The sequence below is a fragment of the Chelonia mydas genome, chromosome 3 (assembly GCF_015237465.2).
Source record: "Chelonia mydas isolate rCheMyd1 chromosome 3, rCheMyd1.pri.v2, whole genome shotgun sequence".
NCBI classification, from domain to species: domain Eukaryota; kingdom Metazoa; phylum Chordata; order Testudines; family Cheloniidae; genus Chelonia; species Chelonia mydas.
Window position 1 is genome coordinate 153,153,480 of NC_057851.1, and position 27,973 is coordinate 153,181,452.

The window sequence follows — 27,973 nt, forward strand, 5'->3', positions numbered from 1 at the left end:
CAAAAGTTGTGCATGGGCTACCCTGCCTGAGCTAGTGCAGGGAATGATAACAGTGAAGACAGCACAGCACAGATGGTACAAACCCAACGCAGAGCCTGGGTATATATGTGACTCGCTAGCCCACACTGAAGCCTGCACTGCCCTGTCTTCTCGGCTATTGCTACCCAGGCTAGCTGAATTCAAGCTTGCTCGGGTCGACTCGCCCATGCACAGCTTCTTCTATGTAGACAAACCCTGAGTCGCTTTTAAAAATGAGACAGACTCCTAAGTGATTTAGGTGCATCTGAAAGTTTTACCCACACCTGGTAAGAAACTGTCCGTGCCCTGAAGAGCTTATAATCTAAAATGACAAAAGGTGGAAGAGTATTAGTAGAATCCCTGATTTACAAATAGGGAAATGAGGTACAGAGAGACTAAGTGACTTGTCCAAGCTACATAGGACATCTGTGGCAGAAGTAGGAAATGAATCCAGATGTCCTGAGTCTCAGCCCAGTGTGTTAATAACAAGGTCGTTATTCCTCTCCCAGTGGGACACGCATGAATAAGGGTTTACAGGGCTGTGCCCTAGAGGCTCTGCCCTCCTGCATTCCCCAGTATTTGGGGCCATCTGTCTCACACACTCACAAGAGTTACTGGTGCTGTAGTGAAGGGTGGGTTAAGAACAAAATAAAATAATTACTGAATGAGGGCGGTGGCATCGGAACCATTTTTATAGTGGGGTGCTGAAAGACATTAAACAAAACTGTAAACCCGGTATATGATGGAAACCACTTCATGCCAGGGGGGCTGCTGTGCCACACCCCCAGCACCTCTTGTTCCAGCACCCCTGAATGAGGGTTTCCCCTACTCCCTGGTCACTAGAAATCTGTGATTAGGAGTCTCCCACCTCCAGTCACCAACAACTGCCTGTGCGGAGGAGCCTCCTTCCTCGCACTTGTCAAGGATTGTGAGACTGGGTGCCTGTGTCTGAGCTCTCTGTGACTCTCTGTCTCTTCAGGCTGCACGGACCCTTGTTGCCTCCCCTTGACTGACCTCTGGAAAGAAGCCGTCAGAGCCTGTAACCATCCCTCTGGCTGTCAATCAGCCAGGGGAAAATCTGCACCCCCGCCCTCCGTTGAAGCATAGCGAGACTCTGACGTCACTCCTGAGCCCAGTTGCCATGCCATATATGGCTATCTGGCTGGGTGGAGTCTTGTACAAATGGCTGGCTACGCTGGTCTTTGGCAGTCGCTGCAGTACCGAGAGCTGCAGCTGTAGCTCTCAGGACTGTCAGATGGGCCAACAGCCGCTCAGGAAAATTTTGCATGGATTTGATCCTTTGGGTTTCCTGGTTTATAGGTTTGTGTCACAGTTTCAACATTATCTGATTTCCTTTAAAACTGGATATCTGAAGGGACTGACACTGGGCTGGAGATATATATTTTCATTTCTACAGTGGCAGTTCATTCAGATCAGTTCAAATCAGCTGTGGTGACTGCATCTGAAATCTATGTCGTAGCCTTCATAAAATGAGTTAGAGGGTCTTAGTGCTGTTCCTGGTGAACACATCACAAAAGCCACCATCTAATTTGGCACTAACTGGTCCCCTTCTTGGGCGCTGCTGCAGCAACAAAGCCAAGAATTGAATAGGTTATGGAGACTGAACTGCATTCTGCAGAATACCTTAGGTGGAAAAGAAGCCCATTGGCAGAGCAATGTGTACTGCTGTTTCCTATCCTACAGCTACTTAGACTCAGAGGCTAGTCCCCAGAAATATTAATTTGGAACCTTTTACTACCATTGAATTCACTTTACAAGTACTGTAAAAACAGCTGTTTTTACCATAATTTAGATGGGGGGGAGCTAAATGAAGATTACAAAGCAAGGCACATATCTCAGGTAAATGTTATGATCTGAATAGTGTTATTGCCATGCAGTCAGTTGAGGCCTCTTCTAATTTATACATATTTAATGTGAATATTACTTATCCAGTTGCATAAAAGAATCATTCCAGTCCACCTCAGGTAAAGACATCATTTACAATGTTTTTTAAAATGCATGTCAGTTACTGAAAAGAATAAAGTATCTCCTTGAAGCCCGCCAGCCATTAATGTGGAGTGTTGTGTCAAATTAATAAAGCAAATAAAGCTACAAATAAAGCCTGACTTCTGGCTCACTCATTACTTCCTGGAGAACCCACTGAAGTTACAATCATAATGAAGTGTGAGACTGGTCCTTTAAACATCACAGTTGGGACATTCAGAGAATGCTGGAAACGTGGTTTGATACTTTGCCAAGTTATGCTTACAAGGGAACTTCAGTACTCCATTAATCTTTGACTACAGGGAGCTTCCTTGCTAAATTTCTGTTCCATATACGTTCTTATTGCTCCCATCACCACAGTATCTGAGTGCCTTTCAGTATTGCGGTTCGAACCACTGAGCTACAGCCAGTGTAGCCCCCATCAGTAACAACAACAGTGGGACTACTAGTGTGGACTGGCCACCATTGTATCATGGACTAGCCAGTGAGATTTTAACTACCTTATGATCTAGGCCTGCTTTGAGCAGGATTAGATGACAGAGGTAAAAATGTCAGCAGCTAGCCTACAGTAGCTCTACTACCATTGCTACCTCCAAAGGAACTGAACTGGTGCTTAAGAAGGAAACCATGTTAAAACCATTTTTAATATTGTTTGTGCAAAAAGGTGTTAAAAGAAGGTAACACTTTCAGTAGTTTCTCTAGCCAGCATACTCCAAACCATTCTACAAATTATGCTCTGGCAGCTTGTCTGATGGGGTTAGGCTTACTACCCCAGGAAACTACATTTTACATGTTTTCATGGCTAACATGGTTTCACAACTAGTATAAGTTCCTGGACTATACAAAGAATATTGGGATCTGCAATTCTTCACCAATCCAGGGGGTGGACATTTTTGCCACTACCCGCATGGTGGTTAAAAATGCCTTGGTTTTGTTAATTTCATGTGTTCAAAAATTGTGAGTCAAGTGCAAAAAACCCCAGATTTTAAAAAATAATGATTTGGGCGGTTCTTTTAATTTGCTTTTTGATTGTTGACCCTTTAGGGTTCATGTTTTTAACTGTCTCTTCAACCATCAGGTGTAGTAGAAACTTACTTTTTTAGTGAAAGCTGAGAATCTGACATAATCACAATTCTAGAATCTGAAGCTTCAAGTAAAATACTCAATATTGCAAGACTCATGAAAAAATGAGAGTTGGCAGCAGAGTCCTTTCTTCACTCCAGCCTCCACCGTGACTCCAACAAATGGAGTTACACTGGTGGAGAATTATGTGGCCTAATTTTTCTAATGTGGAAGCATGTGGCCTCCATGCTAGATGTTGATTTTTTGATTGTGAGCTCTTTAGGGAAGGGATTGTCTCATAAAAAGGTTTGAATAATAACTTACATATTGGGGTTCAGAGTAACAGCCGTGTTAGTCTGTATTCGCGAAAAGAAAAGGAGTACTTGTGGCACCTTAGAGACATATTGGGGGGTGCTTCTGCAATACACACCCAAATATCAGGGCCCTAATAAAACTTGCACTGACTTTCATACACATGCATACTGTATAGTCTTTTAAAAAGTGAAGTTTACAGGACCACTGCCTGGAAAATGCACTGTATTCTCTGTTACCTGCAGATATCTTTGTTTTCGCCTAAATACTCAGGCCAAAACCTTCAGCTGTGTGTGCCCAAACTCAAGTAATTAAGGGGTACATTTTCAAAAACACCTGACTGATCTAAGAGCACAAATCCCATTGGCATTTTTTGCTCCTTAGCCCCATAGGGTCTTTTGAAAGTCTCCTCCTAAATCCATATTTAGGTACCTACATCAGTCACCTGGAGTTTTAAGCATGTATTTATGTTGCAAATTTTTGGTTTGAATGACTAATTTTAGGATTCAAAGCCTGAAAAAGTTGGCCTAAGCACCTAGCTAGCAAGGCAAGGACACATTGGAGATTACAGATAGTGTGGGGGTTGCACTAAATTTTTTCTGGTGTACTGATCGTTTTGTAGGTACATATCCCGTATGGCTTCAAAAATACTCCAGCCGCGAGAAGAAAAAGCTCCCAGTTCACAGGATGGCCTGGGGGGAAGATCACAGTCCGACACAGGCGGCTGCCTTGTAGTTAACACGAGCGCAAAGGCTGCAGACGGAGTAAAGCAGGAACAGCAGCTCCTGCTGCGGCGCCCTTCTCTGCTGCTCGGGCCCAGGACGAGGCGACCGGGAGAGAGGGAGGCAGACGGGCAGGCAGCCGACCTCTTGTGCTCACCCCGCAGCTCCGCCCCGGCGGCCCCGCCTTTCTTTATCGGTCTTCTCCAGACCTGCCCCTCCCGCTGCGACCCACGGGCGGTGCCCCTGCCAGCCACGTGACGGCTGCCCAGCTTCCGGGTTGGCTTCCTGCGTCATTAGCGTGCGCCGTGCCCGCTGTCTGCCTTGCGGCGCTTCCTCTCGCGGCTAGGACGGGACTGCTGAGCGGGGGAAGATGGCGCTGCTGGTGCGGGACCCAGGCGCTTCTCGAGTGCAGCTCGTGCCGCTGCCCCCCGGGGGCGGCTCGGTGCGGGACTGGCTCCGCATTCGCTGCCGCGCACAGGTAGGCGCGGGAGCGCAGCTGGGGGCGGCCCTGCCCGTATTGGGGGTGCCTCTGCTCTGGGGGGCAGGGAGGGAGGAAGAGGAGGAGGAGGAAGAAGGTGATGTTGATCTGGTCCCTAAGATTCCACTGTTGCCCTTAGAACCTGGGCGCTGCCCCTGCCCGGTGTCTTGGGCCTGCTCGTGAATCATTCTCTTCGCTACAAAACCTGCTCGTGTGTGTTTGTGTGGACTAAGGTCAGGCTTGACAAAGCCCTGGCTGGGATGGTTTAGTTGGGGGTTGGCCCTGCTTTGAGCAGGGGGTTGGACTAGATGACCTCCCGGGGTCCCTTCCAACCCTGATGTTCTATGACTAGGTTCTGGTGTCCTGCTACTGGAGCGTTTGCTTTTACTGGACAAATTAGAAAATCTCTTTACCAGCAAAGATGTGAGCTTGAAGACCTGTCCCTCCCCCTCTAAATCTTCAGTAGTTGAGGCGATCACTGAAATATCAACAGTGCCCATACCTGCAGCTTCTTGGGCAGTTTCAGGATGTCACTGACTCTTAAACTATAATAGAGGAGACCCTGGTTTGGGGTCTTGGCAAATAAATGAGGTACTGATTCCTTAAAATCTCTAGTAGGATCCTGTTGATTACTATGTTTTTCTTAATATGTATAAAACAATATCTTATTGCAGTGGCATTTAGAGGCCCCAGCTGAGATTGATGCCCCTTTGTGCCAGGTATTGTACAAATGCATAATAAGAGCAATCCTCTTTCTCTTAAGAGCATGCAATCTAAATAGCAAGAGAGATGAGGGAAAGATGAGGACCTGAGACACAAGAGATATTATGTGGTGTGCCTAAAGTCACACAGGAAATCTGTGGCAGAGTAAGGAACTGAGCCCAGATCTCCTGAGTCCGCATCTGGTGCTGTAAATATAAGAACATTATTTCTCTTAATTACAAATGATGGTCTGCTATAGCCAAAGTCTACCTTTTAAAAAAAATCCAGTTTTGTAACCTCTTCCGCCTTCACAGCCTTAGGGAGAACAGCAAGGCTTGCACTCCCAACATCTGCAGGTGACAGCAGTGAAATATTTCACTCTTTCTGTCCAGCTGCATCAGACATGCTCTGCCCACTTGCCATGCAGGGAGCCAGGAATATCTGATCTCATCTTCCTACAATTACTGGAGGAGTTGACAATGCACTAGACAAACTTTGACATCCTGGGGTTGTGGGTATCTTCTTTCTTTCCTCTGATTGCCCTAGAGGAGTGGAGGAAGAGGAGGTGCTTATTTTATTTTTTGACTAATACAAAGTTAAGCACCTCCAATAAGTGATATAAAGTGCATTTTAACAGTGGAATCCATTTGTAGGTGAATGTAAACTACTCTGTAAGCACCTTTAACCTTCACTATAAACTTGAATTGGAAAATATACCTGTCATCAATAAATCATAATAATAATCTTCCCACCAGCAGAGCCCAGTAGCTTAAGAAAAAGGTAACTCCATAATGTAGCACATACCTGAGTGTACAATGTTAGACATGGGGGGAGGGGAGGAAAGATTCCTTCCTCACCCCTATTTGCAGGCTGTGTAAATCAGGAATGAGAGACTGTACTTTGATTCCAGTTCATCAAATGAGTTACCCATAACTTGATTTAAAAATGTATTTGTAATTTTTAAGATTACACATATTCAGTGAATGATTGAGGGGGTCTTAGAAAGCTTCTGCTTTGTTTTTAATTCCTTATTAAAAAGGAGGCAAAAAGCCTATTCTCCTTTTATTGTTTTAAAATGGATTACTCAGACTGATCAAAATCCGTTTTTATAGGCTGAATGTTATTGTTTCTAGGGCATTCCTGAGGACAGTTTCTATGTGAAATGTAATGGGCGACTGGTTAATACTGAAGACTTGCTACAGGATGGAGTTGTTTATAGTCTGGAGCCAAGACTTTGTGGTGGAAAAGGAGGTCAGTTGCTGATGCTGCATGGGGGACTGTCAAATTTTTAATGTATTCGAATCTAGGGGTAAAATTTCAAAGGCTCCTAAGGGATTTGAGAAACTAAATTTCAGTTAAAATCAACAGGAATTAGGCTCCTCAGTCACTTTGCTGTTTTTGAAAAGTTTACTCTAAACCATGACCTATGGAGGTTCTTAGCTTATTTTATTCTACAATAAACTTGTATGTCAGAAAAGTCCTTGATAGCCAGAACCCCTTCATTCTAAGATTTTATGGCCATAAAGCTCATCACAGAATCTACCACTTGCCATGCAGTCCTGTGCCATAACTCAAGCTTTCATTTAAAAAAAAAAATTCTAACCTTTATGATCATAAAAATGTGAAGTGAGTGTAACTGATGCAGTGTTGGTTTCCTGTGTCTGCAGTGCAGACAATCTGAAATTGTACCTGTGAAACCTAAACTTGGCCATTTAAATGTCAGAATAAACTGTTTCTGCTAAAGTAATTATCAGTGAAACATTCAGCTATAATGTGTTTATCACAGAAACTCAAATTGCCTCTCAGCCGTTTAAGTTTCAAAAGACCCAGCTGCCTACTGCTCAGATGCCAGAACAACCCATTTCCTGCTCAATAACTGCATTAAATATATTCTGTATCATCAGTACAAAGATATGCACCCCTCTGAAACACTGAAATGTAGGCACATTATAAAACTGAATTTAATAACAAAGTTAAGCAGGTTACTGGACTAATTATATTTTCATATTTGGTAGATAAATGCATTCATTTTAAAATGTTCAGTAAAGTTCCCCATCATTTCCTATCTGCAGGCCACAGAAATCAAGGGGGCTTCCTTTAGAATTCCGGTCCAGCTTGCTACATCTTGTTTATAGAATTAGGCAGAATGAAAGTAAATACTGCTTCTGTGACTTTTTTAATCCCCCTGAAGACAACTGGCTGCTGGTATCTGTTTATAACTTGCAAACACCCAGTGTCATGCCTGCCAGCTTCTACTCTACTGTGGCAATCCAGCATGCATCATTCTGTGATGTCACAGTTGCCATAGGAGTCCTGCTGGGCCAAGTCAACTAAATAGTATTTTTCAAAATCGTACCGTTGGCCTTGTCAAGTTCTTCTGTTTGGGTTTTAAAATAAAAATGTGGGGTAAAGCAAGGCACTCTGTCACAAGCCTGAGCCTATACAGGTCTGAGCCTCTGAAGGCCTGCTTAATGGTCCCTTTGGGCTCAAAATCAGACCATCACAGAGAAACTGAAATGTTTATGATAGGGCTTGGGAGCGTTGCCATTGACTTCAGTAGGAGCAGAATTGGGCCCAGGTTTAGAAAATAGCTCTCTATGCTCTTTAGAATATAAAATCCAGTGAAACCTGTAATAAGCAACTTCCTCACAAGTGTCTGCTTGGAATCAGCTTTGCAAAATTTTATTCGCCTGTGGCAGTAGTTTGTTTTAATAGGGGAGTGACTAGGTAACTCTCTTGTTCAATGGGTGGGTGTCTGGCTTGGTAAATTTCCGTGGCATTTTTTCAAGGCTGCTGTAAGGGTCTTCAAGGATTCTAGTACAGTTTTGTTCAACTTTTAGTTAAAGAATAGTGTAATAAATGGCACTTAGGTAATACTTTAAAGCTCTGCACTGACATTAATTCACTGTTTCTTCACGGTAGTTAGGTAAGTATTATCCGTAACTGGTGAGGGGGTGAGATTGAGACAGAAGTTAAGTGAAGTGACAAGAACAAGTCAGTGGGGGTGGCAGAGGTGCAAGTAGAAAACTAACATTACTGGGTCTCCACTAGACCACATTGCCTTATGTGACTACCGCTCTCGGGCAATTAATTTTTGTTGGCACTCTGCAAAATCCAGGCCATAGCCTGCAAAAATCACTTTCCCAGCCCCTGTGCAGGTGTCCTCAATATATGAGAGTCCTGACAATGGTCCCATTGGGAGATCCTGGATAGATGGGAGGGGAGGCTCAAGTGGTCCCAATATGGAAAAGATTGAGAACCACTGTGCTAGAGGACTCCAGTAGCCCGTGGTATCAGGAATACAGATTCAAGGGATATCAGTAGCTCAGGAATTCAGCTGGCATGACTTCAGGAGAGCTAAAATTAAAAGATGGTTTAAGCTTAGTTATACCTTGAATGCCCCTCTTTGACTTGGTGTTTGAGACATTCAGCTCAATAATATAATTTATCACATTGTATCTATTAAATATTTACAGCTCATCTTTGGCCTCAGTTATTCTGAGAGAAAGCAAGTAGCTAAACTTTCAGTATCTCTTTCTTCACCAATGGTGGGAGTAACAAGATTTTTTTTTTTCCTCTAGTATATTATGTCTCATTACCTTGATCTTTATTACTGGTGTGTGGGGAAGAAGGTGAATAGCTATTTTTAAAAATTGTTATGGTCCTGTAGATCTCCCTATCGCAGCTTTGTAGCTGACTTCTGGTAACTTTCAGGTTTTGGATCTATGCTCCGAGCACTTGGCGCTCAAATTGAAAAGACAACGAATCGAGAGGCTTGCCGAGATCTTAGTGGAAGGAGACTACGAGACGTTAACCACGAAAAAGCGTGAGGCATTTACTTTATCAGAAATATCATTATAAAATACAATGACCTATCTTTCGTTGTTAGAAGAGGTCAAACAAGAGGCTTTTATGGTCAGAATAATGAAACTTTATGGATATTAGAAGGAGCTTTTAGCTCTTTGAAACGCTTAACACAATATGGATAGAAGCTAGCAGGAGTCTGTCTGCTTGAAGAGTATACAAATTAGTGCAAATTAAAGGTGACCATACTGCAACCTGTTTGTGAGATGTTTGTCTGTACCTATTGTCAGTGTTTCTCGGGGATAGAATAGTGTTCTCATACAACAGAAAAATTATAGGATCCTCAAAGCACACAACCCTGTAGCTGCAGGCCAGTGATATTCACACAACTTTGGAGCCCATCATTAATCTGTCTTGCATAAATAAACCTTCCTCCCTCCTGTAGTGAAATTTCCATGTGTTGCTGCAGGGTGCATATTTTTTTGTGACTAACTCACTTATTTCCTATCCTCTTCCTTTTTCTGTCCCCATCAGTGGGTGAAAGTGTTCAGTAACTGCAGAGCAATAATCATTGTTAGATTAAAATGACTGAATGGTTCCTATTTTCTGGACCCTTTTTTCTCTGCAGAATGGCTGAGTGGGTGAAGCAGCAAGCAGAGCGAGAAGCAGAAAAAGAACAAAGACGCCTAGAAAGGCTGCAGCGTAAACTTGCAGAACCAAAGCACTTTTTCACTAATCCAGACTACCAGCAACAGTGTCACGAGATGGCTGAGCGGCTAGAGGATTCAGTTCTTAAAGGTACTACTGAGTACTTGGAATGACTCCTTAAAATAACTGTTATCAGTCAACATAGGACTGTTTTCACTCATATCTTATTAAAATATGGCTGTTTGAATTAACACTATTTGAGAAATTGTTACTGACCTTAAATATTTCAGGCTACATCTCACTATTTCATCTGGGTGAAATAGACCAAATTTGACTTCTAATTAGGGCTGTCAAGTGATAAAAAATATTAATCGTGCGATTAATCGCACTGTTAAACAATAATAGAATACCATTTATTTAAATACTTTTGGATGTTTTCTACATTTTCAAATATATTGATTTCAGTCACAACACAGAATACAAAGTGTACAGTGCTCACTTGATTTTTTATTAAAATAATTTACATTTAAAAAAAAAAGAAATAGTATTTTTCAGTTCACCTCATGCAAGTACTGTAATGCAGACTCTTTATCATGAAAGTTGAACTTACAAATGTAGAATTATGTACAAAAAAACCTGCATTCAAAAATAAAACAATGTAAAACTTTAGAACCTACAAGTCCAATCAGTCCTACTTCTTGTTCAGCCAGTTGCTCAGACAAACAAGTTTGTTTACGTTTGCAGAAGGTAATGCTGCCCACTTCTTGTTTACAGTGTCACCAGAAAGTGAGAACAGGTGTTTGCATGGCACTGTTGTAGCCGGCATCACAAGATGTTTACATGCCAGATGTGCTAAAGATTCATGTGTCCCTTGTTGCTTCAACCACCATTCCAGGGGACATGCATCCATGCTGATGACTGGTTCTGCTAGATAACGATCCAAAGTAGGGCGGACCGAGGCATGTCAGTTTTCATCATCTGAATCAGATGCCACCAGCAGAAGGTTGATTTTCTTTTTTGATGGATTGGGTTCTGTAGTTTCCGCATCAGAGTGTTGCTCTTTTAAGACGTCCGAAAGCATGCTCCACACCTCGTCCCTCTCAGATTTTGGAAGGCACTTCAGATTCTTAAATCTTGGGTTGAGTGCTGTAGCTATCTTTAGAAATTTCACATTGGTATCTTCTCTGCATTTTGTCTAATTTGCAGTTAAAGTGTTCTTAAAACTAACATGTGCTGGGTCATCATTTGACACTGCTATAATACGAAATATATGGCAGAATGAGGGTAAAACAGAGCAGGAGACATACAAGTCTCCCCCAAGGAGTTCAGTCACAAATTTAATTAACGCATTTTTTTTTAACAAGCATGATCAGCATGGAAACATGTCCTCTGGAACGACGGACAAAGCATGAAGAGGCATATGAATCTGGCACATAAATAGCAGCAGTGCCATCAAAAACTCTCTGAAGATGGTGATAGGAACTTAGCAGTAAGAATCATATGTAAACTTTTTTGAAGTAAAAAGATCATAGATTAACAAATTTTATGGAGAGTTTAGAAATAGAATATAATATCTGGATTACACAAGTGTCCTTTGCAGTTACTTTGTTTAGCCACTGATTGTTACCCTGTTGGGAGGTTCAGCAGGGGCACGAGATACCTTTTCACCTCAGAAGTGCTCTCTCCAGTACAGGGTTGACTCTCCTGTGGGGAAGCTTTTGCTGCTGCTGCCCACATTATGCCTGTTCTGAGTTTATGTGGAAGACTTCACTCTCCAGGGCTCTCAGTCCAGCACCTTCCACGAATACTAAAGAAAGACATCTTACATACTTATGGAAAGTAATTGGAACCATAGAGCATCCTTGTTCTCCTTGATCAGCTACTTGGAGCTTTAAAATCTTCTTATATGGATTTGGTAATCTCATAACAACCTAATATAGAGTAGAATAAATCTTTTAACTTTGCTTTGAAGGAATGCAGGCCTCTTCCAGTAAGATGGTATCTCCAGAAACCAGTGATTGTCGGAAGCGCCCAAATGAGTCAGAAAAGAGTGGAGCTAAATTTGGGAAAAGGAAATGTTTTTGGTAAGTATTATGGCTTGAACAAGCTTCTTAAAGAATAAGAAAAGCAACAGATAATTACCAAGGGGAAATGATTACTTTTTGTACCACTGGTACAGACTTAAAATACCATTTTAACTAATCACCAGTAAAAGTCAGATAGCTGAAAGTGAGCACTCCCAGGAACAGTGCTACCGCCATTCTACAGGCACCAAGGAAATCTAATCTGAAGGACCTTTGACCCCTCTCGTCTTTCCCTCGTACAGTAACTCCTCACTTAAAGTCGTCCCAGTTAACGTTTTTTCATTGTTATGTCGCTGATGTATTAGAGAACATACTAATTTAAAGTTGCGCAATGTTTGTTTGTAACGTTGTTTGGCCATGGGGGCTTGGAACCAGGGTGGGCCGGCAGCTCCCCTCCACCACCCCCCCAGCACCTCCCACCGGCTGGCGGCCGTGCGGATCAGCAACTCCCCGCTCTCTCCCTGTGCCTCCTGCCTGCAGCAATCAGCTGTCCCAGCATTCAGGGGGGAAGATGTGGTGTGCTGGGGGGGAGGGAGGAGAAGGGAGAGCAGGGGTGGGAAGAGGTGGGGCAGGGGTGGGAAGAGGCAGGGTGGGGGTGGGGCCTTGGGGGAAGGGGTGGAGTGGGGGTAGGCCTGGCGCAGAGCTGGGGGTTGAGCACCCCTGGTACTTTGGAAAGAACAGCAAGAGGAGCAGCTGGACGATTCACCCTCTGACTCCACCTCAACCAAGTTTCACAGTCATCATTGCTGAGTACAGTGTTGCATTATTTGTTTAAAATTGTTTAAAACTTATACTGTATATGTATATAATGTCTTTTGTCTGGTGAAAAAAATTTCCCTGGAACTTAACCCCTCCCCTGCATTTACATTCATTCTTATGGGGAAATTGGATTTGTTTAACATCGTTTCGCTCAAAGTTGCATTTTTCAAGAACATAACTACAACATTAAGTGAGGAGTTACTGCACTATTTCATGCCCTGGTGCCTCCTGCTGCCCTGCCCTCATCAGTGGTCATTCTGGATAATTAAACTGGGCTCAACCTTTCCTACCTTATGTAACTTGAAGACTTTTTTTGACCCCGTTAATCTTCTCTCACTCCAGTTTGTTCATGTTTCATAGAAAAAACAGTGGGAGAATCATAAATTGTTCTGTTCTTTTAAGAAAATGAGTTTTTGAATTCCATTGTCTAAAATGGTGAACTAGAATGATTAGACATTGTAAAAATGCTCATGTGGCTAAAGGTCTGCCACCTGGCAGTAGTAGATTTGGCTCATTCTTTACTAGGAGTGCTTTAGAAAGTATATCTGGCTCCTGAGGGAGTGCCTGGAGTTATGTACAGTAACAGTGACTTCTACCCTTTTGAGTGCAGGAATTAAATTGGTCTGGAGACAATCCAGTCTAGTCCTCCTTTGCTAGGCTAGTACAGTGAGCTCTATGGGGCACGTGAAGGGGAAAGTAACTCTTTTTAATTAAAATTTTTTAACCAGTGTTGTTTGTAACAGGATGGGGGTCGAAGGACTGGCAGATCCCGAGAGCTCAGATGATGGTGATAGTGGAGATGATTCTCCTAGCACGGCAGAAGGTAGTTGGCAATCAACTGGCAGCCACGTTGAAAAGACTGAACTCACAAGCGAGTGGCCCAGTAGCTCAGAGGATTCCACTAGATGCAGTTCAACCTCCAATGCTACTGAGAAATCACAAGAACAACGAGAAGATCTTGGAAAAGATCTACCAGAGAAGGTGCCCGCAGGTGGGCAGACTGAAACTCCAGCAGCTGATGAAAAAAATGAAGCAGCTAAGACCCTGAAGGATGGGGAGCAAGAGAATGTTTCAGCTACTCAGCAGGAAACAAACCAGTTGCAGAGCACAGTAAGCAGTACTAAATGTGAATGTTTAGAGATGGACTTAATGCTTCTTTTTCCTCTCTGCACATCATCTATCTTTGGACCACTTTTTCTATCATCCAGTTAGTGAATGACCTACCTAACTGACATAAAGGGACATGGCCAAAGTAGTTGGGTCTAAAAATTAACTTGCCTTGATGGTTCTCATGATAATTCGTATTTCTAAATAATGCTCACTCTGGGCTCTAAATAGCTCCTTATAGCAGCTCAAAACAATTCCCAAGTCACTGCATGAACCACTTTAAAACAAATTGGCTTAGATATGCTAGATCAGAGGTGGGAAAACTACGGCCCGTGGGCCACATCCGGCCTGTGGGACCCTCCTGCCCGGCCCCTGAGCTCCTGGCCCAGGAGGCCCATCCCCTGCTGTTCCCCCTCCCCCTCCCGCGCAGCCTCAGCTCACTGCGCTGCCAGCACAATGCTCTGGGCGGCAGGGCTGTGAGCTCTTGCCGGGCAGCGCAGTTGCAGAGCCGTGGCCTGACCTGGTGCTCTGTGCTGCACGGTGGCGTGGCTGGCTCCAGCCGGGCGATGCAGCTGCCTGTCCTGGTGCTCTGGTGGTGCAGCTGTAGCGCCGCCAGCCACCAGTGCTCTAGGCTGCCGGGGGCGGGGGGGTGGATAGAGGGCAGGAGAGTTGGGGGTGGTGGTGTGGATAGGGGGCAGGGCCGTCAGAGGAATGGGGGCAGTCATCTGGGGGGGGGCCAGTCAGGAAGGGGGGGGTTGGATGGGGCGGCGGGGGTCACCCAGCGGCAGGGGTCCCAGGAGAGCTGTCAGGGGACGGGGGGGGGGTTGGATGGGGCAGGAGTCCCAGGGGGGCCATCAGGGAACAGGGGGCTTGGATCTGATGAGTATGGATGTGTATAGTGGACTTTGGTTTGCCTTTTTTCTGACTATTCATTCAGTAGAAGTATTCATAAAAACTGACCAGTGTGCCTGGGCTCCTGCAGGGGATGATAACTAGAATGCTCCCTAAGTGGCTATATTTCCTCAATATCATGTGGTCCATATATCTGTTGGTAAGGTGATATTAAGTGATCATTATACTAGTGTTTTGAGGCCACTTAATTATCTTAAATACACATCAGTATTACCTTGAAGCCATCACCTTCACTCAACTGAAAAATCCCACGGGTTAGAACAGGAGGAAGATCAGTGAAAGATACATCCTGCACTATGGACTAAAAGTGGCCATGTACTAGCTCTAATGGAAACTAACTCCAGGGAGTGTCCTCCACTGACACCTATCACAAAACCCCCATGAGTTCAGCACTGGAACCAATGCAGTAATGCCTCCAGATTGTAACTGAAGTGATAGGTCATGGGGGAATGTTAATCTGTGAGATAGCCAAGTCCTAGCATGTCTAGGGCTCTCCATGTCTAACTGCTCTCAGCTATCTGTTCTCTCTCTTTCCTGAAGGGGTTAGGCACCCCTCATGAGTGTCTTCCCTTTTTCCCATAAGTGTAGCCAGAGATCATCCCATTTGTGTGAAAAGTTCTTCCTCTTGGAAAATATAGTCTACTTTGTGGGATGAAAGATTTTTCCAGCTCACTGTATCAGGTTTGGTCACATCACCTTTAAGTGTAGGTTGACCTTAATATTCATCCTTGAAGGTTACTTAAGTTAGAAGTTAGTCACTTGGGGCTTTTGTTTGGAGCAGACAAAAGCCAATTGACTAGTTCATCTATCTTGGTTTTCTCTTATATAAACACTTCAGTGTGGTGTTTGGACAAACCACCTTAGATATGGCTGAGACTGCAGCTCTCATTCAAGCAACAAGATTCGGTTCCAGTATGTCTCTTAGACAGTAGCAGTTCCTGAGACCAAGGATGTGATGTGCCACAGTTGAGTTTGCAAACAGTGATGGAAGAGCAGATTTAAAGAAAACAATGAATCCATTATCTCAACAGTGGAGTAACCTGCTTACTCATATTTCCTTAATAGATGGGCAGTTCAGAGTCTTATGGTAGCTCATTGAATCACATCACTGACATGGTATATTACTTTGTTGAATTTTTGTCAGCTACATGAGAGGCCTGGATTAGCTTTCTAGCCAATGAAAACTTGATTTTCAGCCTTTGACTCCTGCAGAGTCTTTCTTAGTCATAGTAATATGTTTGGACACATTCATTCCAAAGAGTTGAATCTTGACAATTGGCAAGTAAGTGAACAAACATAATTGAATGAGGGAAAACCCATCACAAAATGTACTTGAGTTTTTAACAGGTGTAGTTCAGTTAACTGAAACTTTGTAGTATACGCTTGAGTGCACAGTAGGAACTATCTTAAACTGGATTTTTGCAACACAGCAGTGTTTTATCTTTTCCCTCATTATTTGCAGCGTTCCCGCCTCTTGGAACAGGAAACTTCACAAATGGCATAGTAAATTCTTGCAGGTAGCAAATATTATGATGTGCCCACTGCATTTTGTAAAAGTAGTGACGATAGTAATAAGACCTCAGAACAGCTCCACTCGGTGCTAAGACACAGCGAGGGGTTTTTGTTTGTTTGTTTTTTTGTATGTGTAGCTTGGCAGTGTGCGATACTGTACAGAATCAGACCCTGTTCTTAAGTAAACACTTACTGCTGGTTATTGCGCCAACAAATGAGCCGTCTCATTTCCGTCACTGGGACCGTTTATTATTGAGTCCCTTTTGTTAACTCAAGCATGATACTTCATAGACGGCACTGTGCTTGTTAATAAGTGGTGTAAGAGTTGTCCCAAATTCCATATTCGGTTCAGTGGATACTAATAAATTGCATTGATATGAATCTTCCTAGAAGTTGAAGATGCTGATTTTCTTCATTTAAGGCATGGTTGGTGTCAGCTATGCTATGCGTCAAGATAAGATGTACTCCTAGAGCTTTACTCTCCCCTAAACACCTCATAAAAAGAGAATAGTTTGTCTGCAGTTCTTGTAACTTCAAGGTGGTTGAAATAGAAAAGTAGGCTGTCCCACCCCCTTTCCTGCTACTCATGGTGACTATTTCATCTTGGCTATATTCCAAATGAAGAAGGCTTGTAGCTTTGTGTCCTAGGTAGTGGATGGCCTGTGCAACTGAAGGATAAGGCTGTTGAACTGTTAAGTGTTCAAGAATTCTGTGTTCATGGGATTATTTTTCTGTTACTTCCAAAGAACAAGAAGATAACAGGTCACTTGTTTTTATTTCCAGTTTGTTGAGCCCTCTCTCTTATAAACAGACTGTTATACCCTGACCACTAATTTGGTCCATGGTATTTTGGCAGGATAACTTTAGAAATATAGTTATCTGTAGATCACAAAAAGGAGCCTTAGATTACTGGAATTCAAGTTTAATTGTGAAAATATCCTACTTACTGTACATAGATGTTTAACTATATTGTCACACTTTGAAAGTGTTTGGGTGACTTCCAAATAAGCCTGGAGTAGTAGTCTTCTGTAAAATGAATTCTTGTTGGAGACCAAATGAGCATAAGCCAAGAAGAGCATATTGTTAATCTATTAAAACAATGAATTAATTGCATGTTCTCTCTGCAGGAGCCTACGCGAATAGATTTGCTGGCATTCAACTCTGCTGCCGAGATGGAAGAGCTAGGATTAGAGATGCTGAAGTTCGAACTGATGGCTCTAGGTCTGAAATGTGGAGGCACTTTACAGGAAAGAGCTGCGAGGCTTTTCTCAGTGAGAGGTCTGTCTAAAGACCAGATAGATCCGGCCCTGTTTGCAAAGTCCTCTAAAGGGAAAAAGAAATAAAATATATGCTGCTGTTAATTTCTGTTTATATCTGCACACTTCAGAAAAACAGCTTCTGTTCTGCTGTCACTCTGTGGGTTATGGTAACAACTGATGCTTTTATTAAGACCATTAAAAAATGGAAATCGGAGTATCTACACGCATCAAGTGCAAGTGGCAAGTTACAGAGCAAATTGCATAGTAGTAAGTGCTAAGTATTAAAGGGAGCTAAAAATGTAAACTGCTACATTTAAATCATATAATTAACAGCACACAGTGTCCCAGGAGGGTAGGAGAAACTGATGCTCAGAAGAGAGTGCTTTCCAGAAACGGATGTTCAACACTGTCAGTGCCCAATTAAGTAAAAGTCAAACTAACTGAGTTAATATAGGATTACTAATCTGCTTTAATCTCCAGTTAGCCCAGATGGAACATGATTCAGTCTTGACAACTGAAGTCTGTCTCGAGGGAAAGGGAAAACTGTTGTATGGGTGACTTCAGATATGGTTAAATGCACTTTGTGAATTGGCTTGGTGGTGCTGTCAATTGTTAGTATAACAGGCTAATACAAGTGAAAACTTTGCTGTTTTGTATGTGATATGACTTATTGGTGTAAATATGTTTTCTTTAAATGAAAAGCAGTTTAATAAAGGAATCTTTATATATGAAGCTCTAGAAGAGACTTTGAATGGGGGAAAGGAGAAGACATCACGTATAAATACTTTTGAAGTACGTAATACACATGAAGGAGGCAAATTAATTGGAAGACAACGTGGAGCAATGGCTTGAAGCTTAATGAGAAGTCTTCCTAATAAAAGCAGCAGAGTATGTTCTGCAGGGAGCTGGATGAAGCACTATTATTGTAGGTATTCTAAAGCATGTTTTATACCACAATAGTGGAGATGGCTGTCATGAGTGGTCCTGCAAAGTTACAAGGGGCCACGTGTTGAAGGCCAAGGGCCACATGCTGCCATGGATTTGTGGGTGCGACTTCAGTAGAGGTTTGTATGAAAAGATAGCAGGATAGATTCCCACAAGTGGTCTTTCTGCCTGTGGCCGCCTATGAAATATGTTCTTTATCATTTTTATTTCACTTCAGCTTAAAGAGCAGTAGAAGCAAAGAAAAGATCCTTTTATGCAATGGATTGTCAACCTGTGGAATTGCTGCATGAAATCACTAAGACAGCGTGCGGGTGTCTAATACACAACTGGGTAATCTTGACCTCTAGCACTTACACTTTGGTCAAAGCTGCTGGTGATCTTGCAAGAAATCCACTTACAGCCTGAATATGAAAGTTTTGATCCTCCGCAGAAATACACTTCTTGCATAACCACTTGCCAAGGCTGCTGTAACCTCTTTCCCAGAGTATTGTGTAGGTTACAGTCTAGCGTGGGAGCTCTGTTGCATTGGCTGCCACTTCCTGAATCCAAAATATAGTTGTATTGGCTAAAGGCAATTCTATAGAAAATAAAATAGACATTATTGTAAAGTATCAGCAAGAAACCCTGTCCATGATGGACGCTCGAGTGATGGGCAGACCATACAGATAGAAACTGCTCTTTGAAGATCAGGCTAACCTTCAAAAGCTCAGCATGGGAGAGGTCTCCCAGCTGAGTATGGCCCTGCTATGATGGCAGTTGATTGTCTGAAATATGCTGTGCACGCTTTCCCAGAAGGGTGAATCTTTCTAGCACAGTAGGCAATCTCATTGAGTGCTTCCTGCTCACCCTATTCTTTGCAGAACCGTGGGCTTTTAATTACAGAACATGGGGAAATTGGGTGGATAGTCTAAGATAAAAAAAATATAAAATAAGTGAATATTGAATGTAGAGTGAGAGCAGTTGTCATACTACGTTTTGAAACTAGGTACTGCAACTTGGAGGGTAAAAACTTGACCATTTGGGTGTGTGTTGGTTTTTTTTTATGCAAACGCCATTTGAGTTCTTCACCTAGGGCAACTCCTGTGTGGCTGTGGCTCTGAGGTGGTATGTGCTATGCTGGTGTAGGAGGTTTTCACTAGCATCCTGTCCCATCTTTATCCAGTGCAAATGGTTTAGATTTGGAAAGAGCAATGTCTTCTCTCCTGCTTGAGACTATGGGCAGTTTATTTGTACTAGGGTTTGCATCAGAAAAAGGTGTAGTTGGGGATTGCAGTAACGAATATGAAAATAGGTATTAGGCAACCAGTTCACCTTCACTGCATTTAACATAAACAGTTTTGTGTATCAGTATTCCATTTCCAGCTCCTGCCCTCCTCACAATATTCAGTCATCAGGAACTGAATCTTCTAGACTAGGAATAACCTGACCTCTTTCCCAGTTAGCCACAGGGTTATACAATGTTCATGCAGCTGCTGTGGAACTAGTTGTAAGCCTGTGGCCTTACGCTCCCCTCACTAACATGGCCTATGTGCATCCAATGAATGCATCCGATGAAGTGAGCTGTAGCTCACGAAAGCTTATGCTCAAATAAATTGGTTAGTCTCTAAGGTGTCACATTTTTGCGAATACAGACTAACACGGCTGTTACTCTGAAACATGGCCTATATTGTATTTCTTGCATTTCCCAAAGGTATATGAAAGTCACAGAGTGCTCTTTCCCCCCCCATGGATTATTGGACAGGCACTGTTGTTTCTTGTAAGGAGTAATATTGCTCTAGTAAGTTTAATTATTTCTCTAGCAGTTAGAGCAGAAGCCTGAGAATTAAACTCTTGGGGGCTTTTCCACTGCTTCTGTATGTGGTTAGCCAAGATGTGTAAGCTCTCTGTGTCTTAGTTATCCATCTGTCGAATGTGGGTAGGAGTTATCTTAAGGCTGTTGTGATGCTTAGTTAATATTTTAAAAGCACTTTGAGATCAAATTCTTTTGACATTTACAGAATAAATCATTTAAATTTTTATTTGAAATAACTGTTCTGGAGTTCCCTTCAGTTTTGTTTTGTTTTTTAAAGCTAAATAATCAATCAGAATGGAATGTTTAATTTGACTGGAAGCAAATTTTTCTACTTTTCGGTTGGCTTGAAAAAGTATAGTTTAAGGTTAACCTAAACAATTTTTAATTTTTTTTTTTTTTTTTTTTTGGTCAGAACTGAAAACCCAGTTATTCACACCGCTCTAGTGCTGGCAGTCCTCCAGTGCTTTCCCACGCTTTTCCTTGTGTGCCCAGACAAGTTCTCCCACAACTCATTGGGAAAGAATTAAAGCAGCACAGCTTACTGCAGAACTGTGGGATATGCCATGAGAAGTCCTAGAACCTAGACAAGTTAGTTCAGCAGCAGTGTGGACGCACGTGAGATAGGCCAACGCAGGTGCTCACAGCTGAGTTAACTCTACAGCAAAGCTATATGCTGTGTGCTGCTGGTTTTGGGAAAAAAATCTGTTACTTGTCTCTCAAAGCAAGTGGAGTTTAGCAAAGCTGCCCTAGAATAATTTATGGTGGAAATTGACCTTTTACTAGTTCCTCTCCACCTCACCTACCATGTTTACAAACTTATCTGTCATTCACCAGTACGTTATCTGCAAATGTGTTTTTAGTATGAGTTGTATCATTCAGTAGTCTTGTTTTGCTAATACCCCTATATTAATGGACACATGGCGCCGCTCCCACAGTAGGAGAGCAGAGAAGCATCATTTTTCCACTAGATGTCACTGTGCACTGTAACACATGGAAGGCTGTTGCATTGCACAGCAGCTTGAAGAGGGGAAATAAGGTCTGAGTTATATTTTCATGTACAGAAAAGGGGGGGGGGGTTGTTTTTCTGGCTGGCTAACTTTTTGTAAGAAAAAATTGGTTAGACCCCAAATTAAGTTAAATAAATATTAACCTGACCCACACACTTAGAGAGTTTCTGATCTCCGCTGTAAATCCAGAGTAACTCCACTCTGAGGAGTAATTCAGTGGAACTATCTAGATTTACCTGTGTGTGCCTAGAATCAAAATCTGGCCATTAGGATTCACAAGTGGCTTGTTGGCAAATATGCTCTACAGCAGTGATGCCCAACCTTATTACACAGGAGGCCCATATAAACCTAAGCCTAACCTTGTATGGGCCAAACAGATTCTACCTATTTTAATAAGATTTAAAGTTGCCTGTACTGATTTATATTTTAAGTTCAGCTTGTTTCGTATGTATTGATAGACAATACTGTACATAGAAACAACCTATTTACCTGATCAAAATGCTAATGAATTGTGTATATAGTGTTGAAGCAGGCTGCAGGCCTTATGATGTGCTCTGATGGGCTGTAGGTGTAGGCACCCCTGTTCTATAGAAAGGAAACTATTCTTAACAGTATAGAGCTGGACTATTAGAGGTGTAATGCTGTAGCTCACGAAAGCTTATGCTCAAATACATGGGTTAGTCTCTAAGGTGCCACTAGTACTCCCTTTCTTTTTGTGAATACAGACTAACATGGCTGCTTCTCTGAAACCTATTAGAGGTGTGATATGTACTTTTCATTAGAATTCCTGAGCTAATATTCCTAGAGCAGGGGTGGGCAAACTATGGTTGGCAAGCTGGATCTGGCCCCTCAGGGCTTTGGATCCTGCCCACAGATTTGCCACCCCTGTGGTGCCATGGGCCCTGTGCCGCTCAGGGAAGTGGCCGGCACCACGTCCCTGCAGCCCCTGGGGGAGGGGGGCAGAGGGCTCTATGTGCTGCTCTTGCCTGTGGGTACCTCCCAGAAAGCTCCCATCAGCCGGGCACATGAAACTGCAGCCAATGGGAGCTTTGGGGAGGTACCCACAGGTGTGCGGAGCCCTCTGCCCCCTCCCCCAGGGGCCTCAGGGATGCAGTGCCAGCTGCTTCCCGGAGTGGCGCAGGCTCGGTGCATGCCGCTGCCACCCCAGAGCTGCTCTGGGTAAGCAGTGCCAGGCCAGAGCCTGCACCCTGAACCCCATCCTGCACCCCACACTCCAAATCCCTGCCCTGAGCTCCCTGACACACCCTGCCCCCCTTCTGGCACACCGCACCCCTTCCCACATCCCAACCCCCTGCCCCAGCCCTACATTCATGGCCTTGCAAGCAATTTCCCTACCTCAATGTGGCCCTCGGGCCAAAAAGTTTGCCCACCCCGTCTTAGAGTCAGTTTAGATGTATTAGAGTTTTCATGGAGTTAAAACAGGGCCCTGGGAGTCAGAAGATCAACTCTGCAACTAACTTAAGTGGTATGAGACAAGTAAGGCTGTTTCTCTGTGACTTGGTTTCACTATCTTTAAAATACATATAATACATTTGAAAACACATGAGGCCATTTGAAAAAAATGATCTGTAGAAGTGTGAAGTATTCTATAACAACACTTAACACTCGCAGGGGGCCTTTCATCTGAGGATCTTGGAGTGCTTTACAAGCATTCACTAATTAAGCTTCATGACACCCTGAGGTACAAAAGCATATGCATACATTTTCACTAATGTTAATTATGCCTGCCAGATCAATGGCCTTAAAGTCTATGAGTCTATCATCACAGCTACTGCTGGGTTATAGGAAATCCATTTGCGCATAGTTTTCTGAAAATGTAGGGTGTAATATTTAAGTGCCCCTCTATTATAACACATGGAAATCTGGGGTTTTTTACATATGTATGTAATCTAAAGATAATGGGTGTGCCCTTGAACAGATTAGCACTAGTATAATCCCCTTTGCTTTAAAGTGTAATGACTATTTTTTTCCATGAGGAGCAATTATTTAGATTGAGCAGATGACTACAAAGGAAAATGGATATTTGGTGGCAGAAAAGGAAAGACTTGAAATTATGCTCATAAAGAACCTTTTACTCATTCTCAAGTGGGTGGGGAAGCCCATTTGAAAACCACATCTTGTAGGGACCATGACAGGTCAAACAGCCACTGGAGACAGGGAAGCTTGTCTTGTTTTCCAAGCATGTGTTGAACGAGGGGCCTGAAATAAATACTGAAATCCTGGCACCATTAAGCTCAGAGGCAAGGGTGTATCAGAGTTCCCCTTTTCCCGAGAAGAGAAACACTTGTTTGTATTGCTGGAAGGACTGGTCTACACATGGAGTTGCTCATGATTAGCTCCATGTGTGGACACTCACTCTGGAATAAAAGTGCCTTGTCCCTATTTAGTTTAATCCATTGAGTATTCTCTACTGTGAGACCAGAATGTTATATGCCCAGGTGGCAACCTTCAGAAGACACTGATATATAAAAACTAAACATAAAATGTTACATAAACATAAAAATGATCCCTCAATGACAAGGGGAAGTGCTCTGGGGTGTCCTGAAAGTCATCCAAGACATAGAGAGAACCCAGATTCAAGCAGTTAAGGGAGACTATTTAACTGCCACCCGGAAAAAGAACATATTGCAAGGGGAATTACACTAACATCCTCTGAATGGTTCCCTAATCTCCCAGTGTGTAGCAATATCTGAAGTCCGCTTCAGTTCCTACTGAATATGGGACACCCTCTTGGATCCTTTCAGCAGGAATGAGTGTGGAGACCAAGGCCTGGTCTACCTTTAACATTTAGATTGACATTGCTCAGGGATGTGAATTTCACATGCTTGAGCTCAGTAGCTGTGCAGACCTATCCCCTAGCGCAGCTACATTTAGATCAAGGGAAGAATGCTTCCTTCGACCTAGCTACCCTTGCTCAGGGAAGTGGATGACCTACAGCGACAGAAAAACCCTTTCCATCACTGTAGGAAGCATCTACTCTAGGGTGCTACAGCAGCATAGCTACAGTGCCATCGCTGTGCTGCTATAGTACCCGTATTGTAGACATGCCCTGAACCCCCCTCTCGCCAGCAGAGGTGTTCCCTCTGGTAGGGTTGAGGCATAAGTTGTGAAGTAGAGTGAAGTAAAGCTTACACTGCCATTGTTCATACTGTATCTATTCTAGGATTTTTCACAACCTTCATGAGATCTCCTCTTCCTTCCATATAGCTGAACAAGTGGTATAATTATCGGCACTGATCTTGCACATTAATACTGCAAGGTTGGGACATTAGGCCTCATCTACACTCAAAACTTGCATTGATTTTAACTAAAACCTGCTTTCAAATCGATTTGGTTAAACTGCTCTAAAGCCCTGTATGAACACTTAATTAGTTTACAGTTGGCTTGTAAGATTTATCTTAAGTAATAAGCCAGTTGTAAACCAATTTAAGGGCCTGGCTACCTAAGAAAATTGTATCAATTTGACTAAGTTTGTTTAGAAACTGATTTAGTTACATTGCCCATGCAATAGCTATACCTACTACAACCCCTAGTGTGGATACAGTTATACCGGTATGAAGATGCCTTATATATGGGATAAACCACCTTTATACTGATATAACTGCAGACATGTTTTGTACCATTTAAAACTATATTGGTATTGTTTAAGTTGTACAACTTCTGTGTGTAAGTAACTAAAACTGATTCAGTTGAATGGATACAATTTGTTCATGTAGACAAGGCTTAAGTGTGTTTACACAAGGTTAACATAACTAGTTTACAAAGCTATTGTCGTCAAACCAGTGCAAGTTGTGCATGTAGACCATCTCTTCTTATATTTCTGCCCTTTGGAGCAGAAACTGTTTTCGTGTATATTCATGAGGCAGCTTGCACTTTGCTGGTGCTTTACACATAATAAATCATAGCAATTCAGGAATAAATTTAAATGTAAAGTCTAGTAAATAGAAGCTAGAAAAGAAAGTTTTAGGTATGAAATTAGTTAACTTATTTTGAGAAGGGCTACAGCCCACGACACTAACAAATCTTCTATCATACAGCAGAACTCTGAAATTGCCTGCAACTTCTCCTTCTAAATTGAGTTGATTGGAAAAATTTTGATAGAACTATTTACTGTTGGAGAATGCAGTTCCGTTGAAATCAAACTACTTTGCAAAATCACGTTGATGTTGCCAAAATTTCACGGTGGAGTGAAAAAAGGAGGAAAAAAAGTTCCAACAATATTAACAAACCACATTTTAACATTTCTGGAATTACATGTTTCAATTTTTCCTTTCAAAATGACTACTTCAATTTTTTATTTTCTATTATGTATAATAAAATTTTAAAAAGTCAAAATCAAAACCATCCATTCAAAGCAAATTTTTTTTTCAGTGTTCGTTCATCAGTTTTTAGATTTTGTTCCTAATCAGAATGAAAGCAAAATTTTGAAATCTGAAAATGCTTTGCAAAATGGAATTTCCATTCTTCATACAGCTCTATTTTTAAGTAGAAAAGTTCCCTTTAAAGTGTTTAGCAGCTCCAGTTGTTAGAAAGAGTGCTCTAGTTAATACAGCTATGCTACAGCTTTGGTTTCAATTCTAGCCGATTAATTATAGTGACTTTACAGATTAACATAGTAAAGGCAGCCTAAAGATAAGAAGGCGTCAATTATTTTAAATCACTCTGACTATTAGAGGGGTTAGGCCTGCAGCTTTACTTTTGCAAACCATTGCAGCTTTAAGCAGGCTACATACATACTGTCCAAAATGGTTGGTCTGAAATTAGATGGAGGAGCTGTGATTTCTTTTGGATGTGCTCAATTGGCATGAATGTATGTGGACACTTAGTGCCCTCCCTCTGCTCTGCCTGGCACAAGGGCTTGAAACATACAAGAAGCCTGATCTTTGAGCACTACAGAGGGGAATGTGCTACTTAAGCACCTTCTTGTAATGTGTGGAAAGAAACATTGCTTAATCATGAGGAGCTGTCACTCTGAGACATGCTGAAAGGCTCCTGCAGCTAGTAGTAAAGTATCATTGGAGTTTCTAAAAATTATAGATAATTTCTAACACAAAAGGTATTCTACCCAATGTGGGGTAGCTATGTGAGACCTCATTATGATAGAAAAACATTAATTGATCACTGGACTGGAAGTTGGCAGTTGCCTCGGGCGCAGTGAGCTTGGGCTGATTACATTCATTACTGGTAAACAGAGGACAACCAGTAATATGGCTCCAAAAGAGGTAATTTCCCAACGCTCAGGAAAATTATGAGCAAAATTGATTGAGAGGAAAAACTGAGACCAAAAAAGTGTAAAATGAAAATTAGGAGTTCTTAAAGAGTTTATTAGGCAGCCAAAAAGCCCCATCCCAAAAGATGACAACATTGGTGAAAAGCTCATCCTGGTTACAAGGGGAAATGAAGGCAGCATTAGAAATACGTATATAATAAATGGAAAGAGTGAAATAGCTAACAATCAATATACATTAGAAGTAATAGTGTAGAAACTTAAGAGAAACTAAAGACATCATGGAAAAACCACCGGCTGACAGGTCCCATCCAGCACAAGAAATTTTTTTAAGTAGCTCATGTTCAAAATAAATCCTCACAATGGTATATGACTAGATCATTCTCCCCTCTGCAGTGTGACTGGAGGTGCAGGGACTAGAAATGGGTTATGGAATCTTTGTTCAAATACAGCCCAGGTTGGTGGTGACCAAAAAAAGAAAAAAAAATCATTAGAATCAGTTGGCTGCTCAGTGTTTTATATTAATGAGCTGATGGGTCTCAGTCCAGTATCTAAAATGTTTCCATAGGCAGCCATTCTCATATCACCTATGCACTGACTGCCGAGTGGGCCAATATCTGTGCTCCAAAAAGCTTGAACAACTGATGCCCATTACTGAGGCGGCAGCAGTAAGTGAAGACACTGACACTGTATGCTGACAGGAGAGAGCTTTCCCATCAGAGTCGGCATAAAAAAACCCACCTTCACAAGCAACAGAAGCTCTGTTGATGGGAGAAGCTCTCCCACCGACATAGCGCTGTGCATATCAGCACTTGTGTCGGTCTAACTTGTATTGCTCAGAGGGGTGGTTTATTCATACCCCTGAGCAACATAAGTTATGCCAACACAGGCTGTAGTCCACACATAGCCTTAGGCCCTGTCTATACTGGCAAGTTTCTACGCACTAAAGCAGCTTTGAGCGCTGTCACTCCTGAGGCGTACACACTGCCAAGCCACTCAGGGCATGGCTACACTTGCAGATATAGAGTGCTGCGAGTTAAACCAGCCCTCGGAGACTGCAGCAGGGAAAGCGCTGCTGTGTGTTAACACTGTCAGCTGCAAGCGCAGTGGTGTGGGAGCGGTGCATTATGGACAGCTGTCCCACAGAGCACCTCTTCCCATTCTGGCACTGTGGCTTGTGGGAAGGGGGTGGGGGGGCATTCTGGGTTCTGTCCCAATGCCCCATGATGCATCGCTTTGCATCCATATTTGACGCCATCTTTCAAAGTTTTTTGTACTGATACACCCACAGGCAGGAGCAGAAGTCGGCTCCTATGATACAAACTCTTCTTCAAAGTCTAACTTCTTCATTACTCTACAGAGGAGAACCTCCTGACAATCATTCCATCACATTGTTTTTTTAAGCTGTGCTACATGGAAGAATCTTTCAATCTACTTAAGAGCCATTTGATGTTGTTAGCCATCATCTAGGACTTTAGGTCTTCCGTAAGACCTGTGGTTAGGAAAGGTGGATAAAAAGGGAGGAAAACACCACTAATACATCCCCACTTAAGCTCTCCCTTATCATTCCACTAGCAGGCAGGAGGAAATAGTTTTCC

At 42.6% G+C, this 27,973-nt stretch overlaps 1 protein-coding gene across 1 annotated transcript; it reads left to right on the plus strand.

Moving 5' to 3' along the window:
- Nucleotides 1–4,325: 4,325 nt before the first annotated feature.
- Nucleotides 4,326–18,115, plus strand: SDE2 (SDE2 telomere maintenance homolog). Its single transcript, XM_037895627.2, has 7 exons — nt 4,326–4,596; nt 6,432–6,549; nt 9,013–9,124; nt 9,731–9,900; nt 11,723–11,834; nt 13,337–13,703; nt 17,252–18,115. The coding sequence occupies exons 1-7, from the start codon at nt 4,489–4,491 to the stop codon at nt 17,465–17,467; spliced, it is 1,203 nt and encodes a 400-aa protein (XP_037751555.1). The 5' UTR covers nt 4,326–4,488; the 3' UTR covers nt 17,468–18,115.
- Nucleotides 18,116–27,973: the final 9,858 nt, after the last annotated feature.